The 23,921-nt window shown below is 36.6% G+C and overlaps 3 protein-coding genes across 3 annotated transcripts; all 3 read left to right on the top strand.

Annotated features, from left to right (window-relative positions):
- Window positions 1-1,055: 1,055 nt before the first annotated feature.
- Window positions 1,056-2,664, top strand: LOC148675554 (trace amine-associated receptor 4-like). The gene has a single exon (XM_088627216.1). The coding sequence runs from the start codon at window positions 1,534-1,536 to the stop codon at window positions 2,563-2,565; it is 1,032 nt and encodes a 343-aa protein (XP_088483342.1). The 5' UTR covers window positions 1,056-1,533; the 3' UTR covers window positions 2,566-2,664.
- An 8,620-nt stretch (window positions 2,665-11,284) lies between these two features.
- On the top strand, window positions 11,285-17,752 carry LOC148675553 (trace amine-associated receptor 4-like). The gene is made up of 3 exons (XM_088623510.1): window positions 11,285-11,816; window positions 11,847-12,032; window positions 17,613-17,752. The coding sequence occupies exons 1-3, from the start codon at window positions 11,285-11,287 to the stop codon at window positions 17,750-17,752; spliced, it is 858 nt and encodes a 285-aa protein (XP_088479636.1).
- A 4,719-nt stretch (window positions 17,753-22,471) lies between these two features.
- LOC148675552 (trace amine-associated receptor 4-like) lies at window positions 22,472-23,644 on the top strand. The gene has a single exon (XM_088627214.1). The coding sequence runs from the start codon at window positions 22,541-22,543 to the stop codon at window positions 23,570-23,572; it is 1,032 nt and encodes a 343-aa protein (XP_088483340.1). The 5' UTR covers window positions 22,472-22,540; the 3' UTR covers window positions 23,573-23,644.
- The last annotated feature ends 277 nt before the right edge of the window (window positions 23,645-23,921 follow it).

The following is a 23,921-nucleotide window of genomic DNA, read 5'->3' as shown; positions in this document are numbered from 1 at the left end:
AGGACACAAATCATACAGATTTTATGAAGATTGGCTACAATCTGTACTATAAACTTCCTATCTGTTGAGGGCTGCCTGTTAGCTTGAACTAAACATGGCTAAGCTGCCAGTAGTTCAGGTGGGTAGCTGCGTCAGCATGCATAGGCTGCAAAGGAACAATAATATATAAAATGATGATAAAATATTTAATTGAAGGTTAATTGCCTTTTTAAACTACAGGTCTAATCCATTGTTTACAGGTGGAACAGCAAACAGCTGCTAGTCAGGCACTGTATCTCTTTCTCTCATTGTCTGTTTACAATGCTGGATTATTCATAATTATGTGTATTGTCTTTGACCAATAGCTTTTTGATATTCCCCTTGACATCCACACAGTGTTGAACATAACAAAGACCCAGTGCTATATAAAAGCCTGTTTTCTAACAAGAATCAACAAAGAAAGAGAAAGCAAGTTTCTGCAAGATGTCTTTATGAGGAGCCTGTTAAATAGTAAGTATTGTTTTATGATTTCACAATTCATTGTGTTTGAGTTCATAATATATTAGTGTGTAAGAGTTACCTCAGTTAATTATATATACACATTCAATATAAACATAGGTTAATAGATAAATATCAATGGGCTGTTTTTACTCTGAATCTTCTGTCCTTTTAGCCTATCAGGCAAGAGGAGTATTTTGTTATTCATTTAAAGCTTTCAGTCAATAAATGTGGAATAAAAAAAACTTTATGGATAGAGTCAATTAGAAATTGTGAGTATCCCGAATGTTAACCTGATCTCTGACAAAGGCAGTATTGAAGTGGTAATTTGAGTTTGTTATATAAATATAATAAGTTGTATCCCCTCTGTAAACACGCAGTGCAATTCAAAAGCAATTTATTGATATTGTACATTACTTCAAACAGGATTCTATTTCAAACAAATGATTTATAGTTTATAGTATTTACAGTATGATGAACGAGAGTTATAGTTTCCTAGTTTAATTAATTTAAACAAACATTTTAAATATTTTGTGAAAGACTACGTTAAAAATTAAATAATCTTCCCGTCCCTTGAGGAACTGCAATTTAATTGCGAACTAGAAATCATTAAGCATCAACAGTCTAATACAGTGTATTAAAGCACAGGATTCTACTGGCATTTTAAGATTACACTTCAGAAATTTGAATCACTAAAAGACACAAAACACAGTATATTATTTTGAAACATTTAAAAAAAGTGTGTACAATATGATTTATCATTTATCCCAATAAAACTTCCCCGGCACTCTAGTATTTCACATTGTTTAGGGAATTTAAGACACCCAATAGAGCATTTTTCACTATATTAAGATTTTCTTTGTTTCAACAATACATGCAGGCAACAGGAAATATGATATTTGTAATAATCCCTTATGATTTCAAGTAAACATCCAAATATCTTTGACAAATGTTTAATTTGATTCTCTTTCTTCCTTACAGAAGTAATTTAAAATAGGTTTCATTGAAACACGTGGCTTCTGTTTCTTTCAGCCTCATTTTGTGAATCTCAGCATTATGAATTCAACATTATTGGAGATCGACACAATAGAATACTGCTTTGAAGACATGAACAAATCCTGTATAAAAGAGCACAGAACTGTTGGTATGAAGGTAGCTATGTATTTTGTCTTTGGTCTTACAGTCCTTATTACAATTGGTGGAAATCTTGTTGTGATTATTTCCATCTCTCACTTCAAGCAGCTTCACTCACCAAATAACTTTCTTGTTCTTTCACTGGCAACCATTGATTTTCTCTTAGGTTTAATTGTTCTCCCATTTAGCATGGTCAGAATGGTTGAAACTTGCTGGTATTTGGGATCATTCTTTTGCAGACTTCATACATCTTTTGACATGTTGCTTTCCTTTGCCTCCATTTTCCATTTATGTTTTATCGCTATTGATCGGTATTATGCAGTATGTGAGCCTCTTCATTATGCAAACAAAATCAGCATCAGAGTGTCCTGTGTGTTTATTATTATTGGTTGGATATTGCCAGCATTATACACCTTTGGAATACTTTACACCAAATCTAACGACCAAGGCCTAGAAGATGTGGTTGCCATACTGTCATGTGAGGGTGGTTGTTTACTTGTTTTTAATAAGTTATGGGCATTACTGGATTCAGCTGTTTTTTTTGCTCCCTGTTTTGCCATGATTGGAATATATGCGCACATTTTCCGTGTAGCTAGAAACCAAGCAAGAATGATACAAATTATGGAAAATAGAATATTTTCGGTGGACGGCAGTAAAAAGAAAACTCAACAGAACAGGGAACATAAAGCTGCTAAAACACTAGGTATAGTTATGGGTGTCTTTATAGTCTGCTGGGTCCCTTTCTTCATAGATACAATGATAGACGCCTATCTCAATTTTGCAACTCCTTTGTTCGTGTTTGATGGCCTAATATGGTTGGGCTATGTAAATTCAACTTTTAATCCATTAATATATGCTTTTTTCTATCCATGGTTTCGAGAAGCACTGAAACTTATTGTTACATGTAAAATATTTCACCGTAATTCATCTAGAATTAAACTTTTGTCTGAATAAAGTTGTCGAAATGTATAGCTGGGATAGTACACTTTGAACAATTTCAATTCATCATTATAGATGTGTTTGTGTTTATTTAAATAAAATGTTTAAAACCAGCATCTGCTTTCATTACTTACAGTATGTGACTTTTTATTGTGATATTAAATCTTAATAAGCCTTTATCGAAATGTAAATTTCAAACACTAAAAACTTCAGAAATGTCTGATTAAGAAATTTAATGAGATACTCCAATATGTTTGGAAAAAGATGTGCAGTATTTGAATACAACAGAGTTATAACTCGTGGTTGGCTGTAAGAAAAAGGAAGAATTAATTGTGACACTACAGTCAGTAATAAAAAAAACAGGCAAGTAATCTAGGGTACAGGTACATTTATTATATTGCAAGAACATTTCATTATTATATGAAAACTGTGTTCAATATTAATAAAAAATCCCTTTATTTCTGATGTATTACACATAGATGAGAATAAAAATCTTCATGTTTACTCAATTTATTATTCAGTTCCTGTTTTCCTTTAATGATGGTTCATCATTGTTTCTTTTAACCCATCCAGTTTGTACTACTGCTTTCTGATCTCCTGTTCGTCGGGCAGATGCCTCAGCTGCTTTTCTGGAATTCTAAGCCCATTCGCACCCCTTTCTTTGGTTCTCGACACCATTCCGCTCCAAAGTCGAATAGCTCTTCAGCCTGGGGACACAGCAACAGGATTCCACTCCAAAACCGAGATACCCGAGTGTCCTCATTTTTCTTGGGTGTTCAGCACAGGATTCCAATCCGAAACTGATGCTCCCTAATTCCTGTCAAAGGGCTGATTTGCCAGGGTTGTGATCTTTGGGCTCTATACTGACACCCTCACTGCTCGCCGCTGAAGCTGCTCTGACTCCAGTCCAAGACACTACGTCACCCTGCACTGCAGTGCCCTGTTCCAGTCTGTTCTGTCTCCAGTCCAGGACTTCACGTTACCCTGCACTGCAGTGCTCTGTTCCAGTCTGCTCTGACTGCAGTCTATGACTTCAAGCCTCTCTGCACTGCAGATCTCTTTTCTAGGTTGCCTCTTCTCCAGAACTTTATTCTGTACTCCTGTCCCTGACTGTTTGCAGCTCCTGGACTCCACCCCAGAATCCTTGACTTTTCCCCGCTGGTCACCTGCAGTTCTGTCCTGCCCACAAGAGGAAACTTCTGTTGTCCAGGACCCCAGGGTTCTCCCCATGCAGCTGTTTGTCCTCTCCGTAGCCTAGCCCCATTCTTGCTCTTTTGGGTCCTGCCATAGTAGTTTAGTTTTTATCTGTTATCATTCCTGCTGCCTTCTCAGCTTTTCTTGAAGTGACTTCTTCTCCTGACTCAGGGCTCTTTATCCTCACCTTTTTCTTTTGAGCTATCTGGGTAACTTTTCTTTGCTATCATTTTTACCAGTCTCCTTTCAGCATTCCAGCAGAACCTTCTGTATCTTTCTTAGGGAGTGAAGCATCCTGTTTCCACTTCGATGCCTGAGAGCATCTCTCTGTTAGCCAGAGCCCCTTAAGGATTCCTAGTTGTCAGGCTCTGACAGGGACTGCCCCCTGCTGCTGTGATGACAAAGGGGCTCTCAGAATTGAGAGAGAACTTTTGAAAGGCCTATTGCCTCCCACCTGACACAGCTCTCAGGAGTGCCAGGAGTGTGGGTTGGCAAACACAAGGGTCGACGCGGTGAGCAGTGAAAAGAGCAAGAGGGGACTAGAATATGAAACTGCAGCATCAGGAGATGCAGAGAGCAGCCAAAGAGCTAAAGCTGGCGTGTTGGGTGACGCTGGAGCTGATTCTGCTGCGCCGGTGAGGCTGAATGCCGGCTTGGAGCTGAAGCTGCTATATGTTTGATGCTGAGAGCTAAGGCTGCTGCACAGAGCGAAGCTCTATCTTGAAGCTGAAATTGCTGAACATGTAGAACATTTCTATTTAACATTGATATTAAAAAGATAATTAATAATAATTGCTTACACTTATATAGCACTTTTCTGGACGCTACCACTCAGCGCTTTACAGAAAATGGGGTCTCCCCTCCACCACCACCAGTGTGCAGCCCCACCTGGATGATGAGGTGGCAGCCATAGATTATTAGGAGACCATGATTGGCAAAGGCCAGAGGGAAATTTGGCCAGGACACTGAGGTGATCCCCTGGGATTATTAATGAACACAGAGAGCAGACAAATAAAGCAAATAAAAAATGTCTAAACAAAATAAAACAAAGTCTCTCAACAAATTTTTTAAATCCAATCCTGGTGTCCAACCATGTTTCATTTACCGATACAATACTGCAGATCCCGAAAACGGATCAATACAAATTATTTCTGGGAGAAATATAAAGAAAGAATAAAGTTTCTAGATTTCTGAAACATAAAAACATAAGAACAATTACAAACAAGATAAGGTCATTCTATCCATCTATCCAGTTCGGTAGTTAACTTTTAATAGATGTTGTGAGATAACATCATCATGGAAAATGTGGTAAGGACAGCCCAAAGAAAATATGTAATATTGCTTGAAAAGAAAAGAAATAAAACATTTTAGAACACCTGAGTTTTCAGAACATTTAGTGACATACTGCAGACGTTTGAAATTAGCCGTAATAACCTTAAAAAGCAAATGCAAAGACTGTGCCTCTTTGCTACTCAAAGGGACTGTTTCAATGTGGGTTACAGACCCCAACATTTATACATTTACACATCAATGAAACTGCTGCTACCTGTGTTTATCATACATTACTACAGGATTTGTAGATACTATATACAGCTGTCATGCAGAAATAGAGGCTACAAACAGTTTACTAAAATCAGGTGCCATTGATGATTCATTGGTCCTTTGTCCTGAGTGAACTAAAAAATGCTACATTGGTGTCAGAAGCGGGCAGGATGGACAACCCGTGGCAGACTCTAGCATTCTGTCAAGCGCCGCCTGACCCTGTGCGGGAGGAGCTCGCCCCGCACCCAAAGTCTGTGATGGCCCTCTGCTCCCTGTGGGAGGCCTTGGAGGTAAGGGACGGGGTGCTGCACTGGGGGTGGCGGGTACCCTCCATCGGCAAGATCTGGTGGCGGCTGATTGTGCCACAGTCGCTCAGGGGGCTGTGCTCCAAGCGGTGCACGGCCAGCCGGGCGTGGGACATTTCGGCTGTAAGAAAACCCTGCAGCGTCTCTAAGGCCACTTTTATTGGGGTCTGTCCCACTGGGACATGGAGTAGTGCTGCTGAATGTGTGCGGTGTGCGTGGTGCAGAAGTGTCCCCCCGGGCGCTCTCAGGCCCCCCTCCAACAACACCAAGTGGGGGCTCCCATGGAGCGTGTGGGGGTGGATGTTTTGGGCCCATTTCCGTACACTGAGGCTGGGAACCACTACGTCCTGGTGGCAATGGAGTATTTCACAAAGTGGCCGGAGGCCTATGCCCTCCCAGACCAGAGTGCCTCCACAGTGGCCAATGCCCTACTGGAGGAGATGTTTGCCAGGCTAGGGGTGCCAGAGGATTTACATGTTGACCAGGGACGTAACTTCGAGTCCCAGGTCTTCGCCAGAGGGTGCCAGCGCCTGGGGTTATCTAAGACGCGGACCACCATGCTGCATCCCCAGAGTGATTGGTTGGTGGAGCGGTTTAATCGGACACTCGTCACCCAGCTGGCTACCTTGGTGTCCCGGCACCAGCGGAACTGGGACAGTCATCTCCCCCTTGCCCTCTGGGCATATCGGACTGTGGTCCAGGAATCTACCAGGTGCACCCCAGCCTCACTCATGCTGGGCCGGGAAATGCGAACCTGTTCTTTGGGCCCCCTGCCCGGAGACAAGTCGGTACCACCAGCTGGACTGGACAACGAGTGGGACCTGCGACAGTGGATGCAGCGAGTGCACAGCTTTGCCCGAACCCACCTGACTCAGGCGGGAGTCCGGCAGAAACGGCACTACGACCTGCGCTGCAGGGGGCCTGCCTTCCAGCCCTGGGACTAGGTTTGGGTACAGCCCGCACCGCCGTAAAGGCCTCAGCCTTAAGCTGGCGCCGTCGTGGGAGGGGCCCACTGAGGTCCTTTTGGTGGTGGGCGATTTCTGCTACCGGGTCCGGTTGCGAACACGGGGGAGAGTGGTGGTCCTGCACCTAGACTGCCTGGCACCCTACCGGGTCCGGGAGGAGGACCCTGGCGGGGAGGCTAACCTTTGTTATGCATGACTGCATACAATAAATGTGTAAAATATTAATATTGTGTGTTTCTTATTTAAAACTGCTAAAGTTACAGATGCAGCCATTCAAAACAAGCGGGCGATACCGCATTATTTTGCAGTGCACTTTACGCAGTCTACCGCGAGTTACCGTAAATTCTCCTATAATACCGCAAGTAAAATAATAGTATCCGGAATTTCCGCAAGGTGGAGCTAATAAAGCTCCACCTCTCATGTTTGAGCTGTCGCCATCAAAGTCTTTAACGAAGATATAACTAAAAGTATTAATAATGAATGACCTTGGACAAGCTGTAAACTGAAAGTATTGCCCTGGTCCACATTCTTTTTTTCATTAACCATCTTTGTAAAAGTAACACCACAGCATTTCGCAATCACACATTTGTTTCCAATCATGCAAAGTACAGTACAGAATCGCGTATTTAAAGAAATTAATAACGATATAAGTATATTCATGTACCGCAACACAAGAATTGTACATGCTGTACGATGTCTGTTGATAATGTTTGTAGGGCTTTTTCAACACCACTCATGTGACCTTGCCGGTGGTGCTGTGGGTTAGGTTCCCGACTACCACATCACATGTTGGGTGTTCGAATCCCGCTGGAACCATGACTTTTTTTTTTAACAAACATTTCTTTGAAAAAATAAAACGTTTCCCTGGCTCAGAGATTAAATAAAACTTCACTCGCACCAAACAAATTTATATTTCTAAATATCACAACAGGATCGAATTTAAGTCATTTTTATAACAATGAATAGTCACCTATGCGTTACAATATAAACATTTATATTGATTTAAATCACATTTAAATTGCCTTTATTTAAAACCCATAAATAAAGCCGATACTGTTTAGACTTTTAATTATTTAAAACTGTATTACAGCAGCACAATGGACAATGCAATGTAAATCGCTATCTTTGTCTTCTGCGTAATAATGTTCACCTCTCTGTCCAGCAAATTAACAATAGTAATAATAATGAACTTTATTGTATATGGCGCCTTTAAAGGTGGCTCCTCAAAGCACTTTACAGGATAAAAACAATAACAACAATACTGTTAGGCTGGGCAAACGATTTTTTTAAAAAAGAAATACAAAATGAGATATAGTGATGTGTTCCGGCTTAGACATTAACGAAGAGCATAACACGCTCTGGCTTTCCCATCTACTGTATACCGATACACTGCAAGTACAACCCCCCTCTCTGCTGGCTGTGACAAATAAAACTGGTTTCACAGGTATTTTCAAAGTAGAAGGGGGCGAGATTTCCAGCGAAAGACACCTCCCCCCATCCAAAACCAAGGAAGTACAGTACTTACTAGTTAAGAAAGCTAGGCTCCTCAATGAAATCGCTTTAACATGCTAATGCGTTTGTGTAACAGTCAGGGCGTGGCAAGCTTCTAATGTCAACCCGACTACGGCGAAAGGAACCCTTCTTTCATTGGAAGACAATGAAAATATTCTAACCCTAAATGAATTAATAGCAAACATGGTTTACATAAAAGACATTTTCCAAGAAAGTTTAGCCTTTGTCACTAATGAAACCACTAAATAAAGACATAAATATAGAAATCTTAAGATTTTTAAAATACATGACTTTGCTAAAATGTATTTAAAAATAAAAATGATTACAACCGCCAGCGGAGAGAGAGAACAGGGGAGGGATGTTGGTTTTGCATAAGGGGCGGGGCTATGGAAATGATGTCTGTTTGGGAATGTGGAGTTACATGTTCTGGCTGTTTGTGAATTATCGTTGTTGAGTATGGAGTGTTGAGGTATTGATTTTGTGTAATGCTTTATGTTGAAAATTGAGTTGGGTTTTGTTTATGATAAAGAGGATAAAGGTACACTACAGGTACACTTTCGTACAGGTCATACAGGTACACTTTCACATTACATAAATCCCTGTCCTTCCCCCCAAGTCCCAGGAGTTAACAATATCCCAGACCAGATATCTCCCACTATCCCAGACAGGGTCCCATCTATCCCTTTATTCCTGGGGCAGGCATCACAAGCCCCGTTGCTGGTCTGCTCAGTGCCCTATCACTGCCTGATGAGTGCACCACGTTATTTTAAAAATATATATTACTGTCATTAGGACCAAAAGGTTTTATTCAACCAGTTTAAATTGGTGTCTGGAAAATACCCAGCACAATCTCTTCTATGCAATCAGAAACTTCATTTTTGACATGATCACAATGCAACAGAGTGATAAAGTGAATATTCAGAATATGCAGTTTCCTACAGTGACTTGTTGTAATAAAAGCCAAAAAATGTGTAAAGCAAAAGTGAAGTGAAATTTGAAGATAGATGCTGTGGTTCTACTGAAAATTAATTTGTTGTTTCAAAGCAACATAAATGCCTGACATCATATAAAATACTTTTTAATAGTATATGTTAAGATATGTTTTACATTTAGGAAAATGTATCAGAAATCTCAGTGTAAAACTTTGACATTAATAATTAGATTTTAGCATGTCACTACTTGCAGTCAAGTTCAACAACAAAAGATAAAGAAACATAGTCCCTCATTGTGCTTACAAGAGAGTTAAAAATATACTTTTGGGAGGCATCAAACAAATGCCTGTCAACACGTCAGACCACTGTGGGTATTAGCTGTTACTGGAGGTGAGAGTATAAATGTTTGATGAACAAACTGTTCTTAATAAATTCAAGCTATAATGAAACATTGTAAGCAATGTGTAATACTACCACTTCCATTCATATTTAATGTAAATCTAGTTTATGTGTAAAATCTTCAAGATAGCTTTCAGATATAATATTACATACTTTTTGTTTTTACAATTACTGTTTATTGTGGAAACAAGGTAGGTAACTAGCTAGAAAATTAATGTATGGGCTTTATTTGCAAAGGAAACGAGACAACATTGCATTCAGAATGCAAAAAAATGAAATTGTTATCAGATCTTAAACAAGATTTAACATTAATTTTTAACAGTAAAAACTGAAGACAATTTCAACAATTGTTTGGCCTCTGGTAAAATACACCGACAAATGAGTTTGTTCTTGTCTATAAGTATGAGTGCTTGTAAATGTGTGTTGCAGACATTTGTAAAATGAATAAATGTAAATGTATTTCTTTATTTTGCCATTGTTAGATATTGTTTGAATGCAGTTCCTTGTAAAACTTGGTACTGGGATGCTGAGGGAGTAAAAACATTGTTCAATTTTCACTGCAGTCTATAGATTAGGTTAGTTTCTTTGCATCTCTGAGTACATTTCTTTCTCTTCTGAAATTAAATTGCTATCTAGTTTGATGACACAGATCGGTAATTGTGATAGAAGTACTTCTACATCTTTATTCATGTATTTGAATATAAATATGCTTAAATTGTAGGTTACAATATACTTTAAGTACTTTAGAATAATAGCAAAAAGTCTGTTTGTTTTAAAAAAAGAAAATTAAAGTAATAACTCTGAAATATACCAAGTAATGTTTTTTCATATGTTGTGTTCTCTTAACAAAAAGAATAAATATTGTGTTGGAAGTGTGGTGAAAAAGAATGATCAATTTATTTCTCCCTGTTGTCTCTTAATCAAAGTGCTTTCAAAGTTCTTTTACTTTATAGTTGAAATAATATACAGAGAAAGAATATATGTTTATACTGTATAGTATATGTACTTTAATTATAATAAGAATATAAATGTTACCTTGCTTTAATAGGTTTTTGAAAAATTGAATTGAAAAAAAGATTATTACACTTAATGCATTGTACCTATTAATGCGAGTGACTTAAGGAAAGCAAATGAATGTATAGGATACAGCACTTAATTTAATTTGTGACCAAGCAAGCTTCACACTTGTGACAGACTACAATAATGTTTTTAATCAGCACAGGGAACAGACTGAAAACTTACAGTACACAATGTACTACTATTACTACTTATATATTTTCCATGCATATCTTATGTTCTTGACCACATATTTGTACCCTATGTATTTAAAGGTTGTAGAGTATTTTTTATTTAGAGCATAATTGATTAAGAAAATGTACTCTGATTCTACATGAGAATATCCACTATTATAACAGTTTTCACTGTTATTGTAAAGTTTAGCTTGAGTGATGAGACTATCACCTTTAAGAAATATTTTTAAACACAATCTTTAAATACTAATGTAAAATATTTATCAATCAAATCAAATGTCTCATTGTCATGTATTCATTATCACTAACATAATTTGCTCCTCTCTTTTTTACAGCAACCTACAGTAGACATACTGTATATCTGGATTATTTTTTTGTCTGGAACTAAAATAGTTAACATTTCACTGAGATTAACCATAGAATTGTGTTTATGAATAAAAATAAATAAATAACCCAGTGCAGAGAATAGAGACTTTGCACTGCAGTGTACTGTACAAACACAAAGATATGTTATTTAAATATACAATTTACTATGGTAAACATAATTTAAAAGTGTAATTATGCAAAGGTAAATCAAATCTTTGTCTTTTGTGTTTATGGAATTTCTAGTAGATCACGGACTGAAGAGATTCATCATGAATTCTACAAATGAGGAGATGGCACGCCTCAAAGCACGCCGGCTGGCAGCTATTAAAGGCGCTATATACACATTTGTATTGGGAACAATCTTAGTTACAGTGTGTGGAAATTTAATGGTCATTATTTCAATTGCTCACTTCAAACAGCTTCATTCTCCAACTAATTTCCTCATCCTGTCTTTAGGATGTGTTGACTGTCTTTTAGGCGTTCTTGTAATGCCATACAGCATGGTAAGATCTGTGGAAACCTGCTGGTACTTTGGGGACTTGTTTTGTAAAATACATTCAAGTCTTGACATGACCATTTCAGTAGCATCTATTTTACACCTAAATTGCATTGCTGTTGATAGATACTTTGCTATATGTAATCCTTTACGGTACCAAAACATAATCACTACATTGGTTGTAGCCATTTTTATTGGCATTGTTTGGCTTTATTCCCTGCTGTTTGGTTTCGGATTGGTATTCTTTAAAGGAAGTTTAGCAAGCACTGATGAGCTGATCATTTCCAACTCTTGTGTGGGCTCATGTTTTATACAGTTTGATAAACATTGGGCAGTTCTGGGACTATTACTAGTATTTTTTCTTCCAGCTGTATTGATGATTTCTCTTTATGTGAAGATTTTAATTGTTGCCAGTAGGCAGGCAAAAGTAATAAAAGAAATATCAGGGACAGTTGTTTCTCAGAATGGCAATAAAAACAAAATAAAAGCAAACAGGGAGAGGAAAGCTGTAAAAACTCTGAGTATTGTAATAGGAATATATCTGCTCTGTTATGTGCCATTTTCTGTTACTACTGTTACTGATTTGTTCTTGATTTTTTCTCCGCCTGTGGTTATATTTGATACCCTTATATGGTTGGGCTACTTCAATTCTACATGCAATCCCATAATTTATGCATTTTTTTACCCTTGGTTTCAGAAGGCATTCAAAATAATTATAACAGGGAATGTCTTTCATTTTGGTTCTTCATCCATAAATCTCTTTTCAGATTAATATTAATAGATAATTCTAAAGTTGCTAACATGATCCCATAATTCTAGAAAACGTAGGCACAGTTTCAAACTTTCCATGAACAACAAATTGTTTCATTATTCAACACTACTTTTTAACATTAAGAAACACTTAAGAATACCCTTTCATAGGAACAGCATTTTTTTCTTAATAATTCAAATAAACATAAAATTACATGAAAATGTGATCATAGTTAAAATAGACAACACATGACATGCAGAATGAGAACATGTTGAAAATAATGGAATGATAGAAATGTTGAAATGAAAAATTATTAAATAGATTTACTGTTCATCATTCATTTGATAGGTTAGGCATGGTGAAAAACAGATTAAAGTGGTCTCTGTAGAAAAGAAGCAGAAGTATATCAGTATATCACACAAAATGATACATTATATACAATTTCTACCTTTTAAAAATTATTTTTAATTGCTGGGTGTCTGCTCTTCAGTGCCTTATAATTATTTTAAATTCAATTAAAAAAATAATTTGAAAAGGATACTTTAGGTATATGAGATGAATATAGATATTTTGTTTTTGCATTTCTTTTAGAAAAAACATTTTAACATCATAACATTGATTCATAATATTTTTTATTTTATTTCGGTTTATTTTAGAAATAATTTGTTGAGAGCTATTTTTTTCACAACAAATTTATCAATATGATTCCACATGTCATACTGTAGCTGATAAAAGGGAAAAAAAGGCTGCAAAGACATTAGGTATCGTAATGGCAGTTTTCCTGCTCTGTTGTTTGCCATTTTTTGTCACTGTTATTATTGATCCTTTCACTAATTTTTCTACACCTTTTATTGTACTGGATACCCTCATGTGGTTAGGCTACTTTAATTCTGCCTGCAATCCCATGATTTATGGCTTTTTTATCCCTGGTTTCAGAAATCCTTTAAAATAATCATAATAGGGAAGATTTTCCATGTTGGTTCTTCATCACTAAATCTCTTCACAGACAAACATTAATGCAACATGTGAGTTCCCAGTGTTTCTCTATAGTCCCACAATCATGACAGGAAAAGCTATTAAAAAATATTAAATCCCAGTCAATTTATTGTTTCTTCTTTGCTTTCTTAATGCCACACAAACCACGTTCTTCTAGCGAGTATCAAATAGCAACGTGACAGCTTGTGCAAGCCATTCATTATTTGACTGGTCTGGCAGGACGCAGTGATTACTCCAGGAAAAAAAGGAGTTGTAGGTAAGTGGTTCAAGAAGACAAAAGCAAAAATTTAAGTCTTACAAGAACAGCTCACTCTTTTGTAGTGCTGGTAACTAGGGTTAGATCTGCCTTGATTACCTCCACAATAATTATGAGAAGATTTTTAAGGAATATAGGTTACAGAAAGAGTCTGCAGAAACATTAAATATCTAAGAGATTTTATAAATATATCTACATTTTGTTTTATATTTGCCTTTATAATTAGGGATTATACGCTTTTTAGGTATGAATTGTTTTATTACAACAAATTTTGCAATATGTGAACATAATTTCATGCATTTATATTTATATATGACAAATGAGCTTTGTCTTAGTACTCTTACATGAAAAAAGAAAATGGAAATGAATCACCAGAAACTCATTAATAGTTTTAGTCATGTTGAAAGGACCAGAAAGACACTTTCAAGTTTTTGTTAAGCAGCTTGTTTCTCTATAATATTTTCTCAGCAGAGTATCTTTCTGATCATTTCACTATTTACATGATCTGTAAGATAATAATATGTTTTATTGCAGATTATCAAAATTGGTAATATGTGCTGTATGATATATTTTTATTTTTGACAGTCACAGAAATTGTATTAGCTAACCTTTGTTATGAATGACCGCATACAATAAATGTGTAAAGTATTAATATTGTATGTTTGTTTATTTAAAACTGCTAAAAATTAAGTATTTTTAATGCAATGAAAACATATTTTTAAGATTATCTTAATGAATTTAACACAAATAATTAGCAAAATCCTATATTGAGTCTCAAAAGCCATACATGTTATATAGGAAAAAATGCTGCATATAATTGTAACTAGTTATTGGTATCATATATAATTCTGTTGCACAGTGGGGTAGTGGTTTGCATGGGTGCTTCACACTACTGGGAGCCAGAGTTTTATTATGGGCCTGCGTGTTATCTGCATGGAGCTTGTATGTTCTCCCTGTGCTCATGTGAGTTTCCTCAAAATTTTGGTTTCATCAAAAAGTCCCAAAACATACTGGTAGGTGAATTGATTTCTGGGAAAACTGGTTCTAATGTGAGTGCTGGTCTGTGTACGACTGGAATCCTATCGAGGTGTACCCATTACTTGCTTAGATAGGCTCTGGCTTCCTCTAAGCCCCTTATTGGGATGAAGGGGATATAAAATGGCTGGATGTACAGTATATACACAGTATTGCAGAAATGTTTCTACTCTTTTCACTCATATCTTTCTTTCATTATGGAGGACAAAAATCATCAACTGGAAAGATTTTGCAGAACAAATGGTGGCCTTATAGAGCTATAGATGTAAATATAAGAACTGATTATGTTAATGAGGAGGAAGATCTGATCAAGACTGTTTGATATTTGAGCGAAAAATGTAGATAGATAGATACTTTATTGATCCCATGAGGGAAATTGCAGTAAATGGATTAATGTAATAGATCTAATGGATTAATTATTAAAAACATCATATCGGCTACTCATGTACATCTTACCAATTGAGTACAATCTGTACTATAAACTTCCTATCTGTTGAGGGCTGCCTGTTAGCTTGAACTAAACATGGCTAAGCTGTCAGTAGTTCAGGTGGGTAGCTGCGTCAGCATGCATAGGCGCAAAGGAACAAGTCATAGGTTTATTCCATGCTGAAAGAGAAGAAAGGCACCTTTTCCAGTGACAGATGCCCACTGTCTTTTTAATTTTTTCTAATTAACTGATATATTTTATTAGTAATGTAATGTATTATTCTTAAACTATTATAAATTGCTCTAATTATATCCGTAACTTTTTAATCATCCATCGCATGATGAATCTCTTCAAAATGTATCAGTTATACCATGGTTCCTGCACACTACAAAACATACTGTATGCATAGTTTTTTTAAATCTACACATTTCTTTACATCATCAATTCAACCTTCAGGAAGTGTGAATATTCAGTGTAGTTTTGGATTTCTAGCAAACTTATAGCTCTATTAAAATGTAGTGAAAAATATAAAAAAATCTATTATTGAATTTCTTGTTTCTTCCAAAAAACTTGGCAAAAGAAATTTAAGCTCCTAAACTATTTTTTCCAGACAAGAAAAAAGGTTTAAGCTATATTTTAATTTTAAAAGATGTATCAGTAAAGATTCCGCTGTTAGTAATAATTACGTGTTAGAATCTAAACAAATACAGCCTGCCACACCTTTCAGCACAGCACAGAGGCACAGATCTTTTCTGCCTCATTTTCTTTTAAACAGAAATTAGAAAAGTCTTCTGGGAGACATTAAGGAAGCACTCAGTGTAGCTTTAACACTTATTGGAGATTAGGGATTTAATGCTTCATTTTGTAAAGGCTGGACCCATGGAGTTCCAGTAGTGACCAGAAAGTAATGACATTAACAGTACCTCCCAGAGGAGCACAATGCCCAGGCAGCACTGAAAGAAAGTAAGAGTGTAGGCTTGTGAGTGAAGACTATTCACATGGAACTGGCTAGAGGTGTGATGCCACTTGGGAGCTATATAATGCAGTGCTCAAATTTAAAAGAATAAGTTTAAATCAGCCATGGAAGTAGAGTTAGGTAGTATGATTTATACAGTGTATACTGTATGTTCAAAGGATATTTTCATTTGAATCAGCATTTTACTTGAACTAATTACTGTATTACTGGTTATTACTGAAATTACTCTGACATAATGACATAGCCAAAGTGCTGAAACAAGTCTGATTGAACAAATTAGAGCTGCTCTGTCCCTGTCACAGAAAAAAATACTGAACTGAGGTTCTGTCATTTACCAAAATACAGATGCATCCACTCAGAACATGCATTATTTCTTCCAACGTCGGAAAGTCGTGTGCTGCGTATCCGTATGTATTTCACTGGCCAAAGATGATCGATAGGTGGCACTTGTGGTGTGTCTGCTTCATATGGCATATTACTATGGAATTTTATAACGTATAATTTTGGTTGCTGAACATAATAATATAAGGGCTATAATGTCTCTGAACATCATTAAGAATTTTAATTTAGGAATATAAATACAGTATATCATACATACTGTACTGTATATGACTGGTAGTGGAAGCTAAAAAACGTACTCCACCTTCTTCATAAACATTTTATACATCAATGTCTTTAACTCGGTTACTTACTGTGGTTATAAGGAAATGCTTTGACATTCTCATTCAAACTATATAAAGTTTGTATACTTTATAAAAAAACTATATTGCTTTCATCTTTTTTATGAATGTCTTATTGACTGTATTGACTTGCTGTCAATATTGTGGTAAAAAACGTGTACTTTTTAGAATCCACTTAATAGGGAATAATAACATGGAATCACATAACTAAAGAAATTAATAATTATTTTGTATTTATTTTTTTAATGACAAGAAAATAACAAAGACACAAATATACATATAAATAGAGGAAAAAAGACATTCACTGATGCAGAAGGGAAAGAAAAAAGAGAACTCAAATAATATTTAAATACCCTTAGAAGGCTTATAAATGAAGCCAAGGGAAAAAATAAATAATAAAAGCATCAGAGATTCTTCCATTTTTACCTCATAAACACAGATAATTGTATATAGAAAAATCTTTCTTGTTTAAAATAACATCACTCTGTTAACAGAAATAACATTTTTACTCAGTCCCACCTGATTGCTGTCAGGTCCTGGGACAGGACAGTGGGTTTCTGAATCATAACGTATCATAGCGAATCATAACCAGCTTTCTACCAACCTCAAATCCAAGGAAAGAACAAAGTTGCTTATAAGGCAGTGCCGGATTTCCTTTGCCACCTTGCTATGCAGTGATGTTCCCGAATCCAGTACTGAAAACACTCCGAGCCCGTGACCCCAGTCCACTCCGTGAGCAAAGACTGGGGTGATCTACATGTCTGAGCTCTGCAGCGGTACCCGGCTCTGCAAGGCATTACTACTGCTCTCTAGAGGCAGTAGTTCTAGATGTATATTGCGCTGGTCTTTGGATCCAGTGACCAGCAGCCTCTGGCTAGCCTCTGCTGATCGCGCCGAAGCAAAGTTCCTCTGGTCCTCCCGGATAGACAGATGGGAAATCTCTACTCAGACCCGCAGCTGGAGTTTTTGCTCTCCATCAGGTGACCAGGCACAGATGATGGCCTCCGCAGAGCGCGCAACACCTCTCAGCTTCCCCTGGTTAAAGTCAAGGTACATGACCAGCTGTGCAAAGGCAGACAGGTGGCTCTACAGCCTCCGTGTGGAGAAATCCACAGGGTGACCAGGCTGTCTTCCTGGCCCTCGAGTAGCCGGGGGCTGCAGCCGGAGTCAGGCTGCCAGAGCCATTAACACATGGGCATGCCCAGCCAGGCCTTCGGGTCTGGGCTGCAGACTGGAACAGCGCATCAGCCAGATCTGCTCTGGTGAGCGCTAGCATGTAGAGAAAGACAATGCCCAGCTTTTTTATCTAGCACTTAATGAAAAGGTCAATGTAGAACATGTTATTATTACTGCAAGGAGATGTTTGCCGAGATCTAGGGGTGCAAGATTCCGTGATCAAAGCGATTGCAAAGGAGTTAATACATTTGGGGTAAATGATTAATTGTCAAACAACAGTTCAGGTAGACAGCATGAAACAGGCATTTAGGAAGAAAAAGAGGTAGGAGAGAAAAAAAGAGGATACAGGAAGACAGGGGAAGAGACCGAAGGAGAAGGCAAGACCTCCCCTTCCTCATCCATAAAAACCAGATTCAAGTTAAGTATTTTAAACTTAAATATTTAAAACTTAGAAACTTTGTTAAGAGAGCTATTCTGTGACTTTGATTTGTTTAAAGAATTCCTCAGTTAAACATGGCCTCCCCTGCTTAGTGAGTGCATTTTTAGAAGAGGTAGATAAGTTTCTATTCATTTTGTAGCATCCTGGATTACAGAGAGATTTTTAATCGTAGGTTGTATTGTGTCAGATTTAGAAGTCAGCTTTATCTCTTCTGTTGGCCTTTGCAGGCATTATAGAGGAGTTGAATACTTGGTATTCTGGGGCTTTCCTGGGTGGTTAGGATATACAGTAGGCTCCTGAAATGCCCTGCTTGAGTGTTTGCTAATAGCATAACACATATATTGTATGTTTATGTTGTGTGTGTTATTAAGTGTGTCATTGTCATTATTAATAAATGTTTGTCTAACCTGAGTTATTACTCTTTTCATCAAAGTTGCATCAATAAAAAAATGGAGGTGCCTCCGATTATACCAAACACTTGGATGTATTCTTGAAAAAATATTTACAAGTTGGGGGGGTTATGATTACTTAGCTTTAATCTAAGCCATAAACCTGGCTTCTAGTGTATAAACTTCCAGAGATATTTTTAACAGTTTGAGGGAACATCATACCAGGGGGAAAGTGACTCTTTTTCCAGAGGCGAGAAAGTGTTAATTTGCTCAGCTATCTCTGATATTCTCTTTTTTTGTAACCCTCTATTCGTAACAGAACAAATTTCACATAGATAGCACCTGAGGAATTGAACCCAGGGTTCCTGTGCTGCAGGGTAGCAATGCTAATCAATGTACTTCAAAGGTTTGAGCCTGGGTCATGTCACTATTCCACTGGGAACCCTGACTGGGATTCTCTAAATTAGGGGTTCTCAAACTGCCAGGTGGTACGCCATATAACCCTGGATCTTTGTTAAGTGCACTGAAAAATCGGGACAGGTTTTCCTATTTTCTATTTTAATACGTGTCGAATACACAGCCCACCACACAGCCAATCTTGTAAGCAGAGGAAAGCATAGAAATGCGTGTTACGAACATAAGTGACCAATTGTATCTAAAAAAACATATCTCCTACAAATAGGAAGGTAAGAGAACGTGCGTGGTTTTGGAACAATGCCAGTGTTATAAGCACAGTAATCCATAGAAATGTGTGCTCTGACGCTGGCAATCGTGTGAGCACAGGAATGCGTGATAGATAACAGAAAAATATTTAAGAACTGTTCTAGGTTAATTTGAGAAAAATACACCGAGCGTCTCTGTGTTTTAGCTCCCATGCGCATGAAATAAAAACTTCTTTTAACTTCTGAGACGGGATTCCTGAAACGGAAATGGGGAAAAATACAAGCTTGTGGATTGCTAAAGCAGGTAAGCCCCACACTATTTTTGAAGAACCTTATTTACCATTGATAAAAGAGCTGACACGTATTGTCTGTGGAGAAAAAGCTGCTAAACACCTCGACTTGCTGCCCCCCTTCCCCTGAAAGACACAGTCACTCATAGAATTATTGAGTGGCGGATGATATCAAAAGTACGCTGATAGAACGCGTCAAGGTGAGCAGATGCTTTTCACTGCAATTAGACGAGTCTGTAGATGCCTTTGATTTGGCCAATTTGCTCGTTTACGTTAGATACGAGTTTGAGAGTATGTCCCATAAGGACTTTTTGTTCTGTAAGCCGCTACCAACAGAAACTACAGGAGAGCCCATATTTCAGCTTCTGGATGAATTCAACGAAGAGAATGGCATCAACTTGAAAAATTGCGTTGGAGTTGTACAGACGGTGCTAGAGCAATGACAAGCCGACACAGCAGTGTAGTTGCACGAATTAGAGAGGTTGCTCCAGAAATTAATGGACTATTTGCAACATCCACCACGAGAACTTTGCCTTCAAGAACATGCCTGACGATTTTAAATCTGTTAGACTCTGTTGTGAATTGTGTCAATGCTTAAAAAATGAATTCACATCTGGTTTGCTCAACTAAACAGGCTCACCCCTCTCACTGAAATGGTGATTTTTTATTGTTTATTTTTAATTGTTGTTGTTCCTGTTTTTCTTTCTTTCTGTAAAGCACTTTGATAAGCCACCTTTAAAGGTGCTATATCAAATAAAGTTTATTATGATATTTATTATATGTGTATGTAAGTGTGTGTGCACATGCACACTCATGTTAGTCATTGAGAATTTCTGGGTTTCCTATGAGAAAATGACTTTTAGGTGGTACTTGGATGCTTTGGTTTGTTCAGGGGTGGTACTTGGTCCAAAAAGTTTGAGAACCACTGCTTTAATATGAAGACACAGGGGTCACTTCAGGGTTCTTGTAAGCAAGAGGTGCTGTTGATAAGGAAGGCCTCTCTTCTAATGCTGATCTATACATCAGCAGTTAACCTCTACATGGGGGATGTATTACCTATTATGTGTTAAAAGATAAATGGTTAGAATTTCAATAGTGGAATGTACTGTAGAGCTAATGTTCTACAATGGAGAAAAGCTACTCATCTGTGTACAGAAAGTTGCTTTTGTGCTTTAGTGTTCCTATCCTACTTCTTTCTTTTCTTTAGACGTCTTTATTAATCATTGTAAGTAGCAGAAAAGCATATCTTGAAGTAATGTGTGAAAATAATTAAACTGATTTCTTAAGTGTCATTGGTGATTATATTTCTGATTGCATTCATGTAGCTGAGTGGACTGGAATACTCTGCATAAAATAATTCATTCAAATATCATCTGTTAGGACTTGAAACCACCAGTTATTAGTTTAGAGATGTATCCAATATGCTGTGTTGTACCCACACTTTGCAATTATCTGATATGTTATCAATTTAAAAAGCTGTGGAAATATTTTACTTGAAATGTGGTCAAAATTTTCAGTTCTGACCTTGCAGCGTCACTGATGTATTACCCAAGCCTTTATTCTAACTTGTCTGGATTCATTTCAATAAAATAAAATATTTAATTGAAGGTTAATTGCCTTTTTAAACTACAGGTCTTATCCATTGTTAAAATAATACAGTTGGAACAGCAAAGAGCTGCTAGACAGGCACTGTATCTCTTTGTCTCATTGTCTGATTACAATGCTGGATTATTCATAATTATGTGAATTGTCTTGACCAATAGCTTTTTGAAACTTCCCTTGACATCCACACAGTGTTGAACACAACAAAGTCCCAGTGCTGTATAAAAGCCTGTATTCTAACAACAATCAACAAAGAAAGAGAAAGCAAGTTTCTGCAAGATGTCTTTATGAGGAGCCTGTTAAATAGTGAGTATTGTTTTATGATTTCACAAATCATTGTGTTTGAGTTTATAATATATTACTGTGTAAGAGTTACCTCAACTAATTATATATACACATTCAATATAAACATAGGTTAATAGGTAAATATCAATGGGCTGTTTTTACTCTGAATCTTTTGTACTGTTAGCCTATCAGGCAAGAGGACTATTCTGTTATTCATTTAAAACTTTCAGTCAATAAATGTGGAATAAAAAAAGCTTTATGGATTGAGTCAATTTAGTAATTGTGAGTATCCCAAATGTTAACCTGATCTCTGACAAAGGCAGTATTGAAGTGGTAATTTGAGTTTGTTATATAAATATAACAAGTCGTATCCCCTCTGTAAACACGCAGTGCATTTCAAAGGCAATTTATTGATATTGTACTTCAAACAGGATTCTATTTCAAACAAATGATTTATAGTTTATAGTATTTACAGTAAGATGAATGAGAGTTATAGATTCCTAGTTTAATTTATTTAAACAAACACATTTTAAACATTTTGTAAAAGACAACGTTAAAAATTCAATCATCTTCCCGTCCCCTGAGGAACTGTAATTTAATTGCAAACCAGAAATCATTAAGCATCAACAGTCTAATACAGTGTATTAAAGCACAGGATTCTACTGGCATTTTAAGATTACACTTCAGAAATTTGAAATTTAACATCACTAAAAGATGTGAAACACAATATATTCCTTTGAAACGTTTTTAAAAGTGTGTACAATAAGATTTATCATTTATCCCAATAAAACTTCTCCGGCACTCTCGTATTTCACATTGTTTAGGGAATTTAAGACACCCAATAGAGGATTTCTCACTATATTAAGATTTGTTTTGTTTTAACAATACATGCAGGCAACAGGAAATATATTTGTAATAATCCCATATGATTTCAAGTAAACATCCAAATATCTGGCAAATGTTTAATATGATTCTCTTTCTTCCTTACAGAAGAAATTAAAAATAGGTTTCATTGAAACACGTGGCTTCTGTTTCTATCAGCCTCATTTTGTGAATCTCAGCATTATGAATTCAACATTATTGGAGATCGACACAATAGAATACTGCTTTGAGGACATGAACAAATCCTGTATAAAAGAGCACAGAACTGTTGGTATGAAGGTAGCTATGTATTTTGTGTTTGGTCTTACAGTCCTTATTACAATTGGTGGAAATCTTGTTGTGATTATTTCCATCTCTCACTTCAAGCAGCTTCACTCACCAAATAACTTTCTTGTTCTTTCACTGGCAACCATTGATTTTCTCTTAGGTTTAATTGTTCTCCCATTTAGCATGGTCAGAATGGTTGAAACTTGTTGGTATTTGGGATCATTCTTTTGCAGACTTCATACATCTATTGACATGTTGCTTTCCACTGCCTCCATTTTCCATTTATATTTTATTGCTATTGATCGGTATTATGCAGTATGTGAGCCTCTTCACTATGCAAACAAAATCAGCATCAGAGTGTCCTGTGTGTTTATTATTATTGGTTGGATATTGCCAGCATTATACACTTTTGGAATAATTTACACCAAATCTAACGACCAAGGCCTTGAAGACGTGGTTGCTATACTATCATGTGAGGGCGGTTGTTTACTTATTTTCAATAAGTTATGGGCATTACTGGATTCAGTTATTTTTTTTGCTCCCTGTTTTGCCATGATTGGAATATATGCGCACATTTTCCGTGTAGCTAGAAACCAAGCAAGAATGATACAAATTATGGAAAATATAATATTTTCGGTGGACGACAGTAAAAAGAAAACTCAACAGAACAGGGAACATAAAGCTGCTAAGACACTAGGTATAGTTATGGGCGTCTTTCTAGTCTGCTGGGTCCCTTACTTCACAGATACAATGATAGACGTCTATCTCAATTTTGCAACTCCTTCGTTCGTGTTTGATGGCCTAATATGGTTGGGCTATGTAAATTCAACTTTTAATCCATTAATATATGCTTTTTTCTATCCATGGTTTCGAGAAGCACTGAAACTTATTGTTACATGTAAAATATTTCACCGTAATTCATCTAGAATTAAACTTTTGTCTGAATAAAGTTGTCGAAATGTATAGCTGGGATAGTACACATTGAATAATTTCAATTCATCATTATAGAAGTGTTTTTGTTTATTTAAATAAAATGTTTAAAACCAGCATCTGCTTTCATTACTTACAGTATGTCACTTTTTATTGTGATATTAAATCTTAATAAGCCTTTATCGAACTGGTAAACTTCAAACACTAAAGAAACTTCAGGAATGTCTGATTAAGAAATTTAATGAGATACTCCAATATATTTGGAAAAAGATGTGCAGTATTTGAATACAACAGAGATATAACTCGTGGTTGGCTGTAAGAAAAAGGAAGAATTAATTGTGACACTACAGTCAGTAATAAAAAAAAG

The sequence above is a fragment of the Lepisosteus platostomus genome, chromosome 3 (genome assembly GCF_059453375.1).
Source record: "Lepisosteus platostomus isolate fLepPlt1 chromosome 3, fLepPlt1.hap1, whole genome shotgun sequence".
NCBI lineage: Eukaryota > Metazoa > Chordata > Actinopteri > Semionotiformes > Lepisosteidae > Lepisosteus > Lepisosteus platostomus.
Note: the sequence above shows the minus strand (reverse complement) of the source record. Positions and strands in the feature narration are given on the sequence as shown.